This window comes from Solea solea, chromosome 16 (genome assembly GCF_958295425.1).
Source record: "Solea solea chromosome 16, fSolSol10.1, whole genome shotgun sequence".
Classification (NCBI taxonomy): Eukaryota; Metazoa; Chordata; class Actinopteri; order Pleuronectiformes; family Soleidae; genus Solea; species Solea solea.
Window position 1 is genome coordinate 11,210,990 of NC_081149.1, and position 19,699 is coordinate 11,230,688.

General features: G+C 40.6%; 3 protein-coding genes across 6 annotated transcripts; 2 read left to right on the forward strand and 1 right to left on the reverse strand.

The window, feature by feature from the left end:
* Positions 1-205: 205 nt before the first annotated feature.
* Positions 206-10,625, reverse strand: hrob (homologous recombination factor with OB-fold). 2 transcript variants are annotated; one of them, XM_058653932.1, is made up of 10 exons: positions 9,789-10,625; positions 9,574-9,624; positions 8,548-9,486; positions 8,178-8,261; positions 7,049-7,183; positions 5,130-5,238; positions 1,604-1,689; positions 1,352-1,474; positions 1,006-1,210; positions 206-384 (listed from the first exon to the last, which is right to left on the reverse strand). In XM_058653932.1, exons 1-10 carry the CDS (start codon positions 9,855-9,857, stop codon positions 329-331), a joined length of 1,857 nt encoding a protein of 618 aa, XP_058509915.1. In that variant the 5' UTR covers positions 9,858-10,625; the 3' UTR covers positions 206-328. The 2 variants fall into 2 exon arrangements, with proteins under 2 accessions (XP_058509915.1, XP_058509914.1); XM_058653931.1 differs by having other exon boundaries at positions 9,765-10,625.
* A 30-nt stretch (positions 10,626-10,655) lies between these two features.
* On the forward strand, positions 10,656-14,116 carry asb16 (ankyrin repeat and SOCS box containing 16). 2 transcript variants are annotated; one of them, XM_058653933.1, is made up of 7 exons: positions 10,656-10,810; positions 10,972-11,316; positions 11,406-11,673; positions 12,017-12,425; positions 12,556-12,639; positions 13,420-13,530; positions 13,622-14,116. In XM_058653933.1, exons 2-7 carry the CDS (start codon positions 10,977-10,979, stop codon positions 13,805-13,807), a joined length of 1,398 nt encoding a protein of 465 aa, XP_058509916.1. In that variant the 5' UTR covers positions 10,656-10,810; positions 10,972-10,976; the 3' UTR covers positions 13,808-14,116. The 2 variants fall into 2 exon arrangements, with proteins under 2 accessions (XP_058509916.1, XP_058509918.1); XM_058653935.1 differs by lacking the exon at positions 13,622-14,116 and having other exon boundaries at positions 12,556-12,656; positions 13,420-13,487.
* Positions 14,117-14,952: 836 nt separating this feature from the next.
* Positions 14,953-19,601, forward strand: tmub2 (transmembrane and ubiquitin-like domain containing 2). Of its 2 annotated transcripts, none has more exons than XM_058653501.1 (3): positions 14,953-15,111; positions 16,971-17,611; positions 18,603-19,601. In XM_058653501.1, exons 2-3 carry the CDS (start codon positions 16,989-16,991, stop codon positions 18,979-18,981), a joined length of 1,002 nt encoding a protein of 333 aa, XP_058509484.1. In that variant the 5' UTR covers positions 14,953-15,111; positions 16,971-16,988; the 3' UTR covers positions 18,982-19,601. The 2 variants fall into 2 exon arrangements, with proteins under 2 accessions (XP_058509484.1, XP_058509485.1); XM_058653502.1 differs by having other exon boundaries at positions 15,024-15,111; positions 16,974-17,611.
* The last annotated feature ends 98 nt before the right edge of the window (positions 19,602-19,699 follow it).

A 19,699-nucleotide genomic window follows, 5' to 3' on the forward strand; every position in this document is an offset into this window, starting at 1 on the left:
GGAGCCGAAAGCAAACAGGGTTGATTGGTGGAGCTTTGTAATTAATTAATGAGCATGTGTTGGCTTCGAGTGAAGGCGTCTTATAACATCAATCATCAATGATGCATGGCACTGAGACAGTTACAGCAAATTACCTCAAGACTACACTCTGTGATATTGTTCAAATGGGTACTGAACACAGTGAATGCAACAGGAAAGGAAAAAAAACGTTTCCAAGATATATTTCTGCACAGGTTCTTCACAGGTTCACAGATTTTAAAGAAGTGATGTCAGCAACTTTTTTTTAGTCATAAAATAACTTAAGTTTGTTTGCTGATGTAAAGTTACATCAAAGGCTGTAGGTGTCCTCTGGTAACTCTCCCAGCAGCTCATCCAAGTCATCATCTGCACAACAGACATAAAACAGACATATGTGAGACCATGACTGAGATTTAATTCACATCACAGTAACCGCCAAGGCAGTAAACTAAAAGTAAATTAGACATTAGACATTTCTGCATTTATTGGACAGCAGAAAGTACAGAAAGACACAAACATATAGGGGGTGATTATATTGGATGGAAATGATGTAATATGATTTGCATTTGGATATTTGTTGTCTGGTGTATATACATTATTTTATCGATATGTTGTTTTTTTTAAATGTCAGAAAAAGTTAAATAATCTTGATTCCTTAACCTTGAAATTATGATGTTCTCAAATGTCTTGTTGTGACCACAAACCAAACGCAGACCATTTTAATTATCGTCTCTATATGGCACAAAGAAACCATATTTGAGCTTGCTTCAATATTTATTTTTAAAAAATAATCAAAAAGGTGGCGTTATATTTAGCAATCGTTTCATAATTGAGTAATCAGACCTAATACTAAGGTTCTGCAAAGTGTGTTTAACTGAAAAAGTACTTTATCTTCCTTGTAAGTCACAATAAAATGCCACAAAATTGCCATTAAAAGCAGCCATGACACTTCACTCTATGATATGTATATGATATGGTGGTCCCCACCTGCATCCCAGGCTGGGTCCTGTGGTCCTGGATTCCCAGCCAGCTCTTTGCTTGAGGTGACTTGGGTTCCTGATGGAGCTTGGGGGTCATTGCTTCCTCCAGCTTCTTGTCCCTCGTCATCCTCCTCGTCAAACAACAGTTGCATGCGTGATATTGGCTCCCGGCGGGTGTTGGTGGACCGAGTGGGGGATGGCAACATTGGCTCCTGGACAGAACAATAATAATAATAATAAAAAAAAAAAGAGGCATTTTTGAACTCACAGGTTGACAGAGCCCTTCTGGATGAAAGATTTTAATATTTCTTTGAATGCTACGTATGTTTTCAGCTGACAGTGTTGGCACTCACCAGGACCAGTGGGGGGAGCTGAGTGGAGGACAAACTGACTCCATCGGAGTTGTAGACCCTCAGAAGGTTATTGGCCGTCACATTCAAGTAATGGTTCCGATGAGAGGGGGAAAAAACACCAACCTGTCAACAGCGCAAGACAAAGATTTGTAAACACTGTACATTTACATGACGCAAAACAAAAATACTGCATACTTCCCATCACGATTGAAATAAAAGTCTAAAAAGGGTAAGGCTAATATTGAGTTTTACTTGTTTCAGCAGCAGTACGGCGCCAACCTTCAGTTCCTCTGCTCTGTCCTCCAGGAGGCGCCGATGCACAGTTCCCTGAATCTCCCCTTTAGTGACACATGTGAACAACAGAACAAAGCCCACCAAGTCTTTCAGCTCTTATTGTTTTACAGCACATAACATCACAGTTTTTTGGTGCCATCTCACCATTGTCAGTATCATTTCCCCTCAGAGGAAGCAGCTGTTAAAGCTCAGATAAACTGAGTGTAGAGACACACACACAGCACCAAGAGGCACAAGGGCCAGTACTGAATGCTAATGTTGTTGCATAACTACTGAATGTGAAAACAAGCAGCAGCTTACGTTCAGGTTTATTCCAGCCACTTAAAATGAATAAAATAAACAGTGCCTTCCATCAATTACCAAGACTGTGGACACTAAAGACCTGCCCCAATGTCATTAATGAATCCTAAATATTTTCACACTGCTCAGTGTTTCCTATGCCTATTATTATTTGTGGCAGCCAAACACAATATAAATAGTGATTTTCTGTGTCTTCATTCAAACTATTTCAAACAAGTTAATTGTTATTCTATTGTAGACCAGTGCACAGAGAATTGATTCTCCTACTCTTCCCCCCTGCTCTCTTATCAATTTCGACCTTGTACTGTTTTGATTAAATTATTTTAGTCTGCAACTGTGAAATAAATCAGCATGAGTTTATGAATGTATAGTATCATTTAAAACAATAATTCTGTGGGTAAAAAGAAGAAGTGAAAGTTCCCGCCAAGATGTTTGACCCTGTTTTTACACTTAGTTAAAATCACCCGACGACTTCATTCATCAAGAAGATTTAAACTGTCCTAAGAGGTCAGTATTTTGTATTACCTGACGGTGCAGGCTCTTATACTACCTTAATAATGTTTGAGTAGAAAATAATGGCACAACATTAATTGCACTGCTGTCCATGTTCAAATCTACTACACCTTTGGGGACCTGCTGCAGAAATAAAGGTGACAGACTTGGCCCTCTTGATTGGGTTGTGTCTTGTGATGGTCTGCATTAGTCCAATCATATTTAATAGTCAAGAGAAAGTAGTTTGAGTACTGGAATTGAGCCTGTACATACATCATCTTCATCACACTGATATTTTCTTCACAGACATATTTATTTGGCATGTTTTGGGATTATTTGTGAACATAATATTACAAGCCTAAAACAATTTGACTGGTCAGCGCCCCTTGCTGTGTCCGAGCATTCCCACGAATTCAAGTGCAGTACCGGGCAAAAGTATTACACACATTAAGACAGTTTCTCAGAGAAAACACAGCTTCTACAGGTAAAAGTGTCAATTATTTAGTTTGACCTACCCTTACAGCATGACCCTAGCTCTCTTAAAAGTGGAGTGGGACCTTAATGAATGTTATGTTTGTTCTACTATTTCATGTTGAAAAATATCTGCTGACAAAAAAGGTCCAGTATGCCAGGTTTATTCAAGAGAGTCAGTCAGTCAGTCATCATCTACCGCTTTATCCTCTGCCAGAGGGTCGCGGGGGGTGCTGTGCCAATCTCAGCTACATCGGGCGATAGGCGGGGTACACCCTGGACAGTTCGCCAGTCCATCGCAGGGCCACACACAGATAGAGACAAACAACCATTCACTCTCACACTCACTCCTATGGTCAATTTAGAGTGTCCAATTTACCTATCCCCACATTGCATGTTTTTGGACTGTGGGAGGAAGCCGGAGAACCCGGAGAGAACCCACGCACACACGGGGAGAACATGCAAACTCCATGCAGAAAGGCCCTTGTTAATAATAATATAATTATAATTGATATAATATAATAATAATTGACAGCTTACTAATATACAAGACTAACTTTCAGTCACATCATTCCAATCCAAATGCCAATGATCACAGACATAAAAAGAAGCCCAGGGACTTTAGCACAGTACAGTAAACACACAGTGACAAACAACCATTCCCACTCACATTCACACCTAAGGTTAGAATGTTCAATTAACCTCTGCATGTTTTAGGACTTGTGGGAGAAAACCCTTTCTGTGCTAGCCCTATGACATTATCAAACTGTCCCCAAAAAAATTTCAAAAGAAAAATTTAAAGGCACAGAGATTGAATATACTAGTAGCCTTAGAACAGGTCCTTAATTCAAGGGCTCCATCTTGCACTGCGCCACCAGCAGTTTGAATGGAAAAACCAACCACAACATGCACTGTTTTAAAACTAACTACACAAACAAAATTTGATGTCATCAATTCTTACAAACTGGACCTTTCAAGATGTGAAATGGTAGTTAGAGATATCAATTATCTGATCATCTTTTCCACACTGGCACATAATCACCTCAGATGGTCAGCAAAATTCAGTGATAACTGCCTGCTAGGAAATAATAATTAAATAAAAAAAAGATGGAGGAAAGCTGCAAACCTTCTGACTGGTGGGAGGCAGAGAGCCACTTATTACCACCCACTGCAGATGCCAATCTACTGCAATTGAATCCCTAATAAGCACTTAAGTCCAGTGTTGAGAACAACATCCACTCCAGTGTGTTGATAATCAGTACACCTCATGTGGATGTTCTCTCTGGTATAGACGCGGATCAGACACAAAGGGTGAAGCCGTTCACCCATTCTGACTCAGCGGACGGACGCGTGGAAGGCAGATGTCAACTAGAGTGGATGATTAGTGTGTGTACATGTATATGTATGATCTTGTTTGTGTAATTGAGCATATTGTGCTTTCACACAACGGGGGGCTCAATCATGTGACTTTTCCGTGACGGATCTCACATGTAATGGCTCATTCTTTCCGTGTTCTGTGTTTTCAGAGAACCGCTTCACATTTCTGCATGTGTGCACAGGCCCGAGGTTCTGTTCATACTAATATAAAAAGGTCTGTGTCAGTCTAAATGCATACGTGCTTAGATGGAATTGGACATTAGCAGTGGGCAATTCTCAGCAGGAGTTCACCCTCATGTCCTTTTTGAGAGATGGGTTGTACATGTGTGGGGTTGGGTAGCTCAGTGGTTAAGACCAGTACCCCGTGTGCAGAGACATCATGGTCACAAGTTCTACTCCACCCATGGCAGGTTGTACTCAATTCCCTTGTAAGTTGCTTTGGATAAAAGTGTCTGCTAAAATGACATGTAATGTGTGGGTACTGGATGACCTTGCATAACCTCAAGCAAGTCTCCATAGTTACCATCCTCTCCGTTGAGGCCTTCCACCAACTGGACTGTTATTCTACAGAAAGCGTGCACAGTTATGGTCCATTAGGGTTCATACAGTCCATGTAGATTTCAAACTGGAAGTGTGGTCGTCTACGTCCGTGTAGACCATCATCTGACCACCTCGGTAAGATGACAAAATGTACACCATGTGGACCCTTGCAGACCCCCAGATGTGGAAAGTGTTTTTTTTGTCTTGTCTAAAAAGAGCTCACAGTTTGAGTCTGGAGCGTTTTAATGAGCTTCAAGATTTCATTTTATTTCTCCTTTTGTAGACTTCTTTGTTTGTACAATACCTGTTGGGTCTTTGAATACAGCCTTGGCATCAGCATGTGTGTGGATGATGCTCTTCAGAAGTACAGCCATGTTAGGCACTTTGTTTTTGGCCAGCTGTTTCAGTGCAGCCTGAGAATGAGACACACATTACCTTCTTTAGTACAACACCTAAAGCCATATACAATGCAAAAAACAGCATATACAGTGATTTTGGACAGATGGCTAGACAAATAAATAAATTCAATACCTTCATTTTAGGCTCTCTGACATTATATTGTGCTTTTAAAAATTATTTGGAGACAAAGCAGCTATTTGATGACAGATTAATCTCTGGCTGTCACTGCACCACAAAACTATTTATTCAAGTTGGAATAATCAATAATCCTGTAGGCAAATACTGATGTTTACAGACATGAACTCCACAAAATGTCCGGAAAAGTTCGCCATTTAAACACAAAGAATGCAAAAAAGAGATTGTCTGGGTCAAACAAGACCACAAACGCAGCGGAATGTCCAAAACATCTGAGCAAGAGGTGACGACTTGACTCACTCAGACACTAACCAGAGATTTGACAAAGGAGCTGGCAGGAGAGGTTTCAGTAAATAAAGGTGCTGCTCTCACATCAGCATCTGCACAATAACAAAGCTGTTAGGCATCATCGTGAGGCATAGTTAAACTATATACTATACTTAATTTAAAAAACTTGTTTCAAGTTGATTCAATCACAGCGAAACAAAAAAATAGACCCATCACTATCAATAATACTCTACTCATGCACCACCCTTTTTAAATTATTCAATTACTTCAGCCTCAAATACCACCACTCTCACTTTTGGCTTAGGGTTGTGGAGATTTACTAATGTCAACAAATAAACAGCGAAGAGCAGTATTTACTGTTGAGATCATTTCTCTCTCTGCTGCATTAGATGCACTGCGTGATTGTTCAATCAACAGAAACAGGGAAAGCCTCTGTGACGGGGATTTTTGGAGCTCGATGTTCATGTAAACAGCTTAACCTGACGGGGCTTAACCAGAGTCCTGCCAGTGAGTGTGTGTGTGTGTATGTAAATGGAGCAGGTGACAGGTCAGTATGACATAAAGCCAACACGTGTAAGCCTCTAACACTGACTTCCATTCTTCACCACACATGAGTTATTCTGCCGAGGATGACATACAAAAAAGGAGCAGATTAACAGCAGAGTCTCCATTTGAGTGATTCATTAATGATCTTACTGTTTATAATTACAAAACACCTCCAGTAGAAGGAATCATTTGTCCTGATTATGCCAGCAGACTTCAGGTAGTGAGCCACAATCTGTTATGATGGTGGATGAGATAATCAAAGAAAACTGCTTTACCTAAATATCAGTAAACCAATAAATAAATAAAATTAAATCACAATCTATCAGAGAATTTCAATAGTTGAGCATTATTATTCACATTTTTTAAAAAGTCCAAATTTACTATATAAAGCATTTTTTACCAATGTATTGCTACTTGGGAATCAAATTAATGCAAAGAAAGCTACTTAATGAACTATTTGATTATTTAAAATCTTTGTGCAATGAGGTTACACAATGTCTACTTCTACCCATCTCCAAGCAAAGCTGCTCTTTCATTTATTTATTTATTTATTCACTTCAAGTCAATAATTTGCTGTCTTCTTCCTGAAGTCACTCTGCTTTCCACTTGTTTTAGTTGCATACATCACACAACGGTCACCAGCTGTTTCTAAAAAAAAAAAAAAACTCCATCTTTTTTCTCTCTGAGCGTGCAGCTCCAAACGCTCAGTGTGTGAAACCATAAGTGTGAACCACCACATGCAATTCATGCGATCAAAACTTAGCCCTTAATTAAGCAGCATCAGCAAATTAGTTGAATTTATTTTCTATCCTAACAACAACGAAAGAAGACATGTGGTTGCAGTGGAGGAATTACCTTTCGAAGCACCATGACCACGCTGTAGGAGGACAAGAAGCACGATGGGTTCCTCTCATCCAATCCCATCTCAGTCTTCATCGCTGCCCAGGCGCCGCCACTGAACTCGTCTTCCTCATTTTGGGAGCTGGAAACCTTCAAATCACATCAACGAGAATGAGATTAAAAGACCACCTGCTTGGCTTACATAACTCTCGACTTGGAGTTTGTGCGATGTAATGGAGTCGCACTGCTCTGAGCCCACAGCTGTAATTTTCTAAGGCATTTCCTGTCATTACATTTTTCACATGGTCAGTTTGATTCTGATGTGATCAGATTGTGTGAAAATTAATTTCACGCACTGCAGGCTGGATATCCTCACAGTCTGAGTTTGAAGGTACAACAAACATATTGGAAAAACTAATAAAAATAAAAACCTAAACCCAAGCATACTTTAAAGTGTATACCAACATGATGTTAAGAGCGAATCATAAAATCCAGATGTTTCAATGAGCGTTTAATGGGAAACCGACAAAAAAAGTCATGCTCAACAATCACAGCCTTAATTACTACTTACTGCTCCTCTGCTCTGCTCACAAAAAAACAATGAAACATGGCTTGGGAGTGATCATTCGTTTCTATTTTCAAAAAAAAACTGCACAAAAACATCAATTCTGTAAATGCAAATTGATCATATTTTACTCTTCGCTCCACTTTCCTGTTGTGCATTGTGAATTCATAAAGCTTCTCCGAGGATTTTGCTCTGCGAGAGGCAGTGTAGTGGGTTAATGTCTAAATCTGTTAACTCGCCGGGAAAAAAATTTAAATGAATCACATCTACTACATTTATACCTGCTGAGAGGTGTGGAAACTCCACTGATCCTATTTTAGTTTTTAAAACATCCAGATCTTTGAAAAACATCATTGGCAGTTACCTGCATAAATGTGGCAGATGCAAAGCTTTTAAAAATAAAGCATAGCAGTATAAATGTAACCTGAGTTTTCTATTATATCTCTTGATCAGACAAAACACTGGTAATGGAATACCGCGGCTTAGGTTTAGTTTCTAACCAAATTATTTATTGGCTAATCATTAAATCATTAAAAGATTAATTACTAAAGTTTGTGACAAATCTAGTAATTTTTTTACCTGGCTTGGCAAACGGGCCACAACACCGTGAGCAGGAGTATGAGGGACAGAAACCACAATGTCGTCCAGGCTGTGACCCTGCGGCTGAGGGAGAGGAATTCAATTATCACATGGCACCATGGTGGAAAAACAAACACATAAATGTTGGATTTCTTTGGCAGTTATTTCATTAGAGCTTACATGACAAATCTACAGAGCAGCAGCTCAAATTCAGACTGGAGCAAATACTGAGCGAGTACAGATTTGATTTGATTGCGGCAATACTTTTATTTGAAAGGTGGTAACATTAAGGCACTGCAATCAGGAAGATAAAAACAGACATATTTCAGCTGTATGACAGAGGAGGAGCACCAGGTCTGGAGACACTGACCTGCTGTGGCAGGAGTCCAGCAGGACCAGGGAACCGTCGAGTCCTGGGTATTAGAAGCTCAGAGCGAGGCCTCTTCTTGGGAAACTTATTTGAGGCGGATACCAGCTGGACCAGGCGGTTAGTGAGGAAAGTGGTGTGAAGGGGATGAGGGCTCAGGATGGAGGAGTTCAAAGACGAGGAGGAGGGTGATGGGGAGATGGTCTCAAAAATGCCATGTGGCTGAGGTGAGGGTCCTGGAGTTGACATTAGTCTCTGTGGCTGCTGTGGCCTGATCAGTGTCCTGGAAATGGGGCTCATTGTGGGAGAGGTCACAATGCGGCCAGGAAAAGCACAAGGACTCTGTGGAGGGGCTAAGGGAAGAGTAGGGCGGGGAACTGCAGGTCGCACATGAGCAGCCAAAAGGGTCTGAGGAGGTAAGTTATGAGTCCGATTAGGTTGTGTCTGAATCCCTCCACATGTTGGGGGTCGAAGCGTTTTGGTTGAAAATGCAGGTGTGGTTGCAGGTGGAGTGGGAGGAGGAGCTTGAAGTGGTGGCGCCATCCGACATTCACTCTCATCCAGGTCTGCCAGGTCAACGTCCCACTCATCAAAATCATCCTGAGCCACACAGGGCTTCCCTGATGCCCCAGTGTTGGCATGACTCTGTAATGTAACTACATTAACCCTAGTGTTATTCAGTGTGGAGGGAGATTGTGAGGAGGACGAGGAGAGCTGTCTCAAACCTAGAGCAAATGTTTGTCTGGCAGGAGTGTCCCTGCTTCTTAATGCTGTGTCTTTACACAGAGCAGCCGATCCCTGTGCACTTTGCTGGAGGCATTTTATGACTGGCTCTCTGTGGACTACAGAAGGAGGTCGCAGCACACAGGAGGACACATCAGCTGCAGCTGCATCGGCTCCTCCAGACGCCGGGCGGACGGTCCAGTCTGTTCCGAGCAGGTCCTGGGAAACACACGGAGGGTCGTTACTGTATGTCACAGAATGAGAGCAGTTAAATAAATGATAATAGCAGGTGTGTGCTGAGACCACCTCATCATCAAAGTCCTCTCCTGTGCTGAAGAGACCGTTTATTTTGCAGCTCTGTAATAAAAATGACAGGAATGACGATCAAGTGCAGATGGTATAAAGCAGAAAATCGTTAAAATAATCAAATACAATAGTGTTAAAAACCATAAACAAACATTTCTTTAGCTAATGATAGGTTAGCCTAGTTAGCTTACGCTGGTTTTAGTTTCCTGATTTACCATCGTAGACATTGGATATCGCGATGAAAGTCGCACGTGATCACGAATAGACCGCCATTCAACAAACATGTGTAACTATATTTTGTTGTCTTTCCTGACAGATGTTTTTTTTCTTGCGCAAACAAACTTAGGAGCTGAATAAGGACTTGTTTTTCATCGGGTGCTGCTCGTAACCGCGCCGCCACGTTCAAACACGACGTAACGACGTACGTGTTTATACAAAGAGTGTTAAAACCGAGTAAGATGGTTCACTCCTCCACATTGCCGTCGCCCCCCTCCAAAAGTAGCAAAGGTTATTTACACACAATAGTTTTGTGCAGAACTCACAATCAAACAAGCAGCGTTGTAATTAAGCACACATTTCACGTGTCTGTACTTTACATCGTTATTTATATTTGTAGCAACTTTAACTTTTACTCCACTCCTTTTCCTCTAACTATCTTTGTTACACGTTACTACGAAATAAAATCAGTAGAAGAAGAGTTATTAATGTTCTGTATTTATATACAGCTTTTCTAGTCTTGAGCTGCTTTACACGACAGTTTCACATTCAACTATTCACACACTTCAACATTGAAAAGTGATTTGATTTTTCGTATCATTTATCAATTTAAATCAAAACCCTGTCATCGTATATGCTAAAGCACAATATAACACAACATTATAATTTATAACACTCCATTAAGCTTGATTTTTGGTGGGTGTTGTGTATCATAACTTTTTTTTTTAGTGTAGATGACTGGTTTTTGAGCAGATACACGCTGGAGCAACGTTGCCATCTAGTGGCTAAACTGGAGAAGTCAAGTGTCAGCTTGCATTCTGATCTATTAATAACGAGTGCTGAAGTTGAGTCTAAGCCACAGAGTGTGCTCACAGAGGAAGGACGCAACATTCTGAGGGTTGTTGTTGGGTTCTTTTGACATATTTTAATAAGTAACCCAGTTGGTTTCAGTTGTAAAGTGAAAGTAAAAGTCTTTACTTGATCTACACTGTACAGTGACTCACTGCAGTTCCAGTAAAGGGTGAGTAGTAGATGTAGGGTGACATTTCTTCTCACAGTATTGCTCAGCAAGACCCTTTGCTTCATTGCTTAACTTATTTACTTAACTGCATGGAGTAAAGCATTACTTTAAAATCAGGTGTAAAATATTTTTTTGGTTATTTTTCTTGTGCCGACAACAAGGTGTCATGTCAAGGGAGACATTTCCGTTCACGTCTACGACACTGCGCTCTCTGAGAGTGGAGCGGGAGTTTCAGGAATGGGAGGATGCTCGACGAGCATTGGCCCAGAGGAGAGCTTTGACCAGAGCCCCGCTGCCTCAAGCTCCAAGGCTTCCATCCAGACAGCAGCAGCATCTTCAGGAGGTCCGGGCTCCTCCATCCCAGATGCGATGTAGGGACACATCTGTCCACAACACCTTCATGTATGGAGACATGAGAGGAGTGTATGCAGTGCTGAAGGACCCAGCGATGGTGAATGCACTTATGGAGACAGTGCAAGAGGAGATGGTATGGGCTCCAGAGACGGGTAAGACTTTCAAAACGTCTTTTTTTTTGTATTATCTTACATTAATGTTGTTTTGTTGATATTTAACAATCTTTCCATTCCTCTGTCAGGCATGTGGACGCTGAGCTCCAAAGTGAAACAAAGCTCAGCTTTACGTCTGGCTGCCAGCAGAGGACATTCAGGATGTGTGGAGGAGCTGCTGTTTCGTGGAGCTGAGGTGAACGCAGACCCTGGAGGCAACACGGCTCTCCACGACGCTTGCATGGGTGGCCACGCTGTCTGCGTGGGGCTGCTTCTTTCTCACGGAGCAGATGCTGAACTGTTGACCGCAGATGGTAGTGCTGCTCTTCACCTCTGCACATCTGCACAGTCATTCCAGTGAGTTATCAAGAAGCTGATATAACTGTTCAAGGTTCATCTTTAAGGTCCAATATGTCACATTTAAGATGGTTTATTGGTACCATATAATCTACCTCACAGAGGCCGTCATCTTGTACTGCCATGTTTCTACTTGACGAGACAAACCAGCCAGAGCATGCATTTTGAGTGTGTCACTAAATCTTACACACTGGACCTTTAATGTTTTCTTTAAAAATGTTGTGCCAACATAATAAGAAAATTATATATGCCCTAAAGGCTTTTAACTACAAAAAACATGCAGTGTTTTTGTATTCTCAGAGCTTGTGCATGCCTTGATTAGAAAACTGGCACCTTGTTTCAGCTGTGCAGAGTTGCTCTTAGAAGGAGATGCTGAGGTCAATGTGAGGATGAAGGAGTTGAGGGTCACACCTCTACACGTGGCGGCTCGGCGAGGCCTGGAGGAGCATGTGGAGCTCTTCCTGAGCCACGGGGCGGACGTGTTGGCCACAAATCGTGAAGGGGAGACTCCTCTGAACGCTGCTTGCTCTGGAGCCGAGAGGCCGTCGGAAACCGGCCGCTACCTCAGAGTGATTCAGATGCTACTGGGTGCAGGAGCCGACCCCAAAACTGCAGGCAGGAAGAAGCACACCCCACTGCACAACGCCTGCGCAAACTGCTGCTCCAGGATCGTAGACATCCTCCTGCAGCATGGAGCAAAGGCCGATGTCGCAAACTGTGTAGGATACACACCAATGGACTGCCTGTTACAGGTAGTAAATACGGGCTGGGTAAAATTTAAGTAAAATATTTTAAAAGACAGTCATAAAACATAGATTTATGATCATGGATATTTAAGCTCATGCTGTGATATGAACTCTTTTTTTCCCCTTGTGTATTAAGGTGGTGGAAGATTATCTGGACAAGCAACCTGAAGAAATAGCACGGTCGCTTTTGAACTATGGAGCCAAGTCTGTTTTACCAAAGGTCTGCAAGCGAATATGGTAACACATACATGTAAAATGTCCAGTGTGTGATATTTAGGAGGGTTTATTGGCAGAGGTTTAATGTGCTATCCATATCTATGATTGTATACGTGTACAATTGCTTTTTTGATTTTTGTAGCCTTAGAATTAATCTTTTTTTATGAGCCTATTTACCATCTTGTATGTTTCTACAGAAGCGTGAACAAACTCCTTGACATGCATGAGAAAGGGAGGAGGGAGTAGAGGAATCCAATTTTTTCTTTACATTCTCCAGTGTCACCATTAGATGTCACTAATTCTTGCACACCACACCTTTAAGTGTTATCTAATGCAGAGAAAAGCAGAAAAACTGTGACAGAAAATGGCTGAAAACTAGGGCGACAATTAGCGCTGGATGATATAGCCAAAAACAATATCATGAAATAAATATTTAAATTACTATTTATTGTTATGTCATATAATTTCAAATGCATTTTGTTAATTGTGATTTTAAACTTCTTTATGGACAGAAAACACCAAACACATTAATTATTTTACATTCCTGAGGTCAAAAGATTTAGAGGCGTTATGTCTTAATGTGCTCAACGCATAAAAAATAATGTTGATATATGTTGAAGAAAATTATATTGTTATTGTTTTTGCCTCATTACAGAATCAGGAAACTGTTCAATTATTGATCCTCTGCTCTTTTTTTAATGTAGCTTGACTATTTTTGATGTACTTCAAATTTCCTTTCTCTTGCATCTTTTGAGGGATTTGTTCATGCCCTCTGTACATGTAGATGCTAAAGCAGTGCATCCTCTCTCCTGCCACTCTGGAAGTGATGCTGAACTCATATACATGTGTTCCTCCTTGTGACTGGATGGACTCACTGCCTGCTGAGATATATGAGGTATACAGTATGAGTTCTCTGCAGCGTTGAACCACTTCCTGTTTTGTTGTTCTTTATAACCAGCGTCTCGGTTTCTTCCTCTCTACCTCAGGAGCATCAGGCTTTCTTTGACTTGGTGCGTCAGCGCAGTGGACAGCCTCGCTCTCTGCAGCATCTCTGTCGATGTGCGTTACGCCTACGCCTCGGAGCCCGGTGTCACTCAGCAGTCAATAAACTGGACATTCCCACTTCTGTGAGGGATTATGTGCTGCTGCGTAATGATGGAACACTCCATTGACTGTGTGTTGTATAGAGCAGCAAGTAACTATTTTATCAAAATTGATTGATTGTGAACCCATTAATTGTGAATTTCTCTGTGAGATAAATAAAGTATCTATCTATCTATCTAATCCGTTGATTATTTTTTCAATTAATCAGGAACTTATTAGGTCCATAAAATGTCAGAACATGTTGATCTGTGTTTACCAAACCTGAAAATTATAATTGATACATAATCAGTGAATCATTGCAGCCCAAGTGTTGTAGCACGGTGGTGCTTGTTCAGAAATATTGTCTGAAATGTACAAATAAAATATATATCTGCATATTTTTCTGTCTATTTTTCACTTGTTTTTTTGTGTGCAAACTTTAAATTACTTTAATATTACTTTGTTGTGTGAACAATGCATAATTAATATTAACATTTTTGTTTGGACATTTTGGAAGAAATAAAAGCACTTTTACCACCAGCACAATGTCTTATCATTTTTTATATTCACAAGGAATGCTTGTTGTTGGTTTTGCCGTTTGACTTTAATATCTGTATTAAAGTACTGTTATAAATGTAAATATAACATGGAGTTATACCATTGCAGCAGTAAGACATATTCTATGTATGATGATTATGTACATATAAATAATTGTGGTGCATTTTAATTTAGGTTTAATGCATTACTACATTTTCAAATGCATTTTAAAGTATGATTTTTTTAATATAATCATATCTAATTAGCCTGAGTTTATCAAAATTAGAGACAAGAATATTTTTAATTTGACCAAATATCTCAGACATTTCTACTGGCCAAATAACTTTTTTTTTTTTTTTTTTTTATCATTATTATTCAATCATAATTTCCTGGCATTCAAATTGAAGTTATTTTTTAATTATCCTCAGTTGAAGATGTGTACATTGTCCTTTGTTGCAGATATCTATGACAAACCCCATACACATGGATGGCAAAAGTGACGTCATCCTGGTTTGTAAAAAATGTCTGTGACGTCTTTTTGATAAGTAAAAGCTGACTTGCAGATATCTATAACTACAATTTATACTTGCCAAAATTAAATAACAACTAGTCAAAAATGACGTCACAGATATCCGTAATGATAATTCCAGGCAGTCAAACCTGGCTATTAAATGTTAAAACAGCTTGATATGTATACTAACCGGTGTATCCCCTAACAGAAACAAGCGCTTCGTCTGCCACGGGATGACGGGGATGACGTCACACCGCCTGCGCTGTGTTTATTATGTGGGGTTTAGCAACTGCTAACTAGTGTTTAGCTCAGTCTTCAAACATGCTCTGAGCTAGCTGCGGGCAGGTAAGGTTACGTCATTTTTACACTAAAACAACTTTAACACATCCACACAAATATAATACATTTCAGTTGTTTTTTTGTAAGACGTTGGCGCAGAAACAAGCCGAGCAGCGAGAGTCGTTAACTACCGAAGGACGTTTTTCGGCTAGCAGTGTGGGCTGGCGAGCTAGCTCTCAAGCTAAAGCCTACAGCTACAGCTTAGCTCGCTAAAGTGTGCGTTAGAAGGAGGTGACCTTAAACATCTACATCTGGTGCACAGAAGGGCAGAATATAACGACAGACATGACGATTACTGCGGGGCTTTGAGTAGGTGTGTGGTGGAACTATAGTATCATAGTTACAAGACAACAGCTGTTGAGCTGCGCCGACGGTTGCTGTTGTTTCGGATCTGAACTCAATACAGCTGTTTTCATGCTTAACAACTTTTCCACATGATCACACCTTATGACTGGATCACAGTTTGTTGTCTTCCATCTTGTTACCAAAACGGCTGATCGTGTTTTGCTGCTCGTGACTTTCATGGACTGAAACGATGATTGTGTTTCATGTAGAGTAGCTTTGATCTAAGGTGTAAGGTCAAAGTTCACTCCATCTGAACTATGCGATTATTGTTCCAATTTTAAGAAATAAGAGACAAGGTTTTCATCATCAAGCAAAACAATGTGAATCAAAACAGGACAAATAGAAACGAAAGACCGAGTGAAATTTGGTTTTGTACTCTTGTATGTTCTATTTATATGATTTTTTTTAATTAATTGAATGTATAATTGTAATAACTATATGTTATGTTCAGTATCACTTTACAAATAGGGCATATAGATATGCTATTATGTAGGGGTGGGTCAAAATATCGATATGGTGATATATTGTTGTTCATCCTCATGCAATACAATAATCGATATCAATATTTTAATTAATCAATTAAGGCGCTCTATTGTAAACAGTCCCTGACAGTTTCACTCTCTGAGTGATGCGACTTGATGTCTGTGCGCAGTGACACTGCTCAAATGAATGAGGGGAAACTTGGGCAGACGTTACCTGGCTGTAGAAGAGGGAGAAAGCTATGTTAAGAGATGCTCCATCTATCTCCATTGTATCTGTTTTACTAATTATGCATCACATCAAATGTACAGTATTTTGTTCATCATTGTTTTCAATTCAATTCTCAAAAGTTGTGAAAGTCATCAAAACAACTGATATTTACTGTCCCATGCTTTGACCCAGCATATAGTGGTCTGTTGCCTAAAGGGTGGGGTGGAGCTAGATACACTGCAATCTGAGATTGGTCAACAGACAATGCTGAAAAACAGGAATGGGGAAAACACATTATGACAGAGAAAGGATTCAAGGATTTGTGTGTTTCTTTTTAAATAGAATTCCTGTACAGCAGTGTTTACTGTGTCTTGTTTTTCGTCCTTGAGTTTATTGGTGTGCTACACTGTGTCACACTGATGTGATGATGTCACAGTGAACTGCACTGTACTACTTTGGTGGAAAAACAACTGTAGATGATGACACGTTGTTAGAGCTAGGTATCATACTTCAGTACTCTTGTGGTATTGGCTGAACTTCCTCTGTCATGAATATAGAAAAATGTGGTGTAATTTCATTTTTGATGGAGTTGATGTAATTAGTGTTGATGAGCCAATAGACAAACTGCTTTGAGTCTGTTAACATGTTAGCTGAAAAACAGAAGAATTTGACAGTAATGTAAATCTTTGTAAAGATAGATTTCATATAAAGTATTCCAGATATCAATATTGATACCATATTAAACATTTTAATCAACACCCAGCCCTTCATCTATGATCCGGCTTTTGCTGCATTTTGATTGTAACATTCTCTTCGATTTTTGTCTTTAGCAGGTGAGGAAGACAGAGATGGCAGTGTGTGCACTGACCATGTTGGACGGGATGGAGGGGGAGGTCACAGCAGCAGGAGGTGTGCTGCTCCTGGTCCTGGCACTTGTCATGGCTTGGCTCTCAACTCATGTGGCCGATCGCGGAGACCACATACTGGGCACCATCCTCACTGTGGGCGCTCACGCGTCTCTCATCGGACTGGGGGGCCATGACACTTACAGCGGAAGCTCTCCCAGCGCTGATCCGCCTGAACAGCAGACTCCCCCACCGTCACAGGAAAACAAGTCGGATGACGGTGAGCCGGGGGGTGAGAGAGGAGAGGGGGAGGAAGCAGAGGGAGTTAGGACAGATCTTCTGCTGGACATTCAGAGCAAGCAACCACAGGCTGAAAGACTGCATAATTCTGATGATGAGGATGAAGTTGATGATGAAGATGAGGAAGAGGATGATGATGAAGAACTGGAAGAGCTGGAAGAGGGAAATAAAAGTGTCAGAAAGTCTCTCCCTGTTTTGACCAGTACCATCACCCCCACCACGACCACCATGACTACAACTTCCATTTCTGTACGACTTAAGTTCTTGAATGACACTGAAGAGTTGGCTGTTGTCGAACCACAGGATACAATAGGAGAATTAAAGAGGTAGGTTTAAAATATACACATTTCATAGGATTGAAAAAAACAATTCTATTCTCTTATTATTGCCAAGTAGCAATTGGTCACAAGAATCTGAAACAGCATGTTGAGTTTTTGCAACTGGAAATTCAGACTTAAATTGTAACCAGGTACTTTGTATTGTACAATACCAGCTGTCAATCACATTGGTGTCCACTCGTGCCATGCTTTATCATCCCTTTTTCTCTAATTTACAAAAATAGACATCCTGTGCGATTGAGACTGTCAACTCCTCAAGAAAATGTTTACTGATGTTCTAAAGGTGACATCGAATGCTGGTATAGCACATATATGTCAGTTATGGAGGTCTACTTACATATATTAACTTGTTTTCATGGTTAAAATAGGGAAGTGCCACTTCGCAGAGCCCAGGAAAACAATACAACACTATTTGCTCAGCAGTGGCTGAACTGTTTGTTCTGAAACTTTAGGGTTTCATAAACGAGGTAATGACGCAGATACACGCACAAACACAGCGTTAATTGGAGCTTCCGGTCTATGTGGGCTTTAAATCAAGTGAGAGGTATAAGCTAATTTTCTAATTTTCTCAAATTGACTTCTTTTCGTAGCCAGAAAAATCGCACCCTGGTGACTATTCATTATACTCCTACTTTCTTTTTGGCCTCAATGAGCAAACCAGGAGATTACAATCCACTATTTATAAATGGTCTATGAACAAAAGAAAAAACACCATTGGATTTGATACTCCGTTGCAACAGTGTCAGTAACTCAGTATCCACAGTGCTGACACAGTGTCAGTATCCACATACGCCTCCTCCAGTTGACACACAACTTGACAAAGCTGTGCTGTGACAGACATGCACATAGCTCATTCCCTCACCATCAGCTTAACACATGAAAGCTAAGTGATGTTCTTAACACTGAGTTGGCTGAACATACAAACTTAAATCTAAAATCTATTCCTTTTTAATGGCTCTTCTCTTCTTTTCTTCTCCAGTAAATATTTCTCAGGTCGGGAGCATCAAATAAAACTAATCTACCAAGGCCAACTGCTGCAGGATCCTAAGAAGACTTTGTTAGCCCTAAACATCTCACATAACAGCGTGATCCACTGCCATGTCTCCCCGGCTCTTCGCGAGGTCAGTCCAGAGGAGGGAGTCGAGTCTGGGGCAGGAGTCGGGTCAGGGGGATTCAGAGCTGCAGGTGTGGCCATTAGCACCAGCAGCCTGGTGGTTCCTGTGTTCGTGGTGGTACTGGCTGTGGTGTGGTACTTCCGCATCAACTATAGGCAGTTATTCACTGCCCCTGCGACCATCTCCCTGGTAGGAGTCACTGTGTTCTTCAGCTTTCTCATATTTGGGATGCACAGCCGCTAAAAAGGCAGGGGGCACTCGCTTGTAAGCCGAATGTTATGTGGTAAAAATAACCACAGTAGGTGGGGGGGTATTTGTAGACATGGACTAATCAAAAAAGGCCTCTCTACAAATGCAGGTGACTGGAGTGTATGCGTGTATGGGTGGTAAACTCAGCCTGTTTGCGCATGTTCCAAGAAAATGGGTGATTGTACAATATATGTGGGTAAATAATCTACAGTAAGTGAACATCTGCTTTAACTGAACCATAACTTAGCTTCTCTTCAAAAATGACTTAGTGGATCACACCACGTTTTAATACTCTTGCTTTATCTTGTCTGCTTTTTTTTTTTAATTGTTAGTCCAGTTTCTGTGTTTAAAGATATAGAAAACCGGATGAATGCAAGAATCTATATCTTCTGGAACCATTCTCTGTTGTGCTGTGTGCCAGTTTGACTTTTTAACATTACTTTGCATTATGTGAATGATTCAAGCGGTGTAGGCAAATACAAACTATACAGCTACGTCAATGCTGTGCTCAGAAACTAAAATAATCCCTAGTCATTAAAATAAACCCTTTTTTTGAGAAGATATTGTAAATATACTGTATTATGTATTTTCTGTAAATAAAAAGATCAAATGAATCGGGTGAACCTGCATCTGGCACTTAAAATTGGAGGAGGATATTCAGCTCTCCTGATAATGCTGGACTGCTCTGGCTTCAGTGATGTCTCAGATTAAA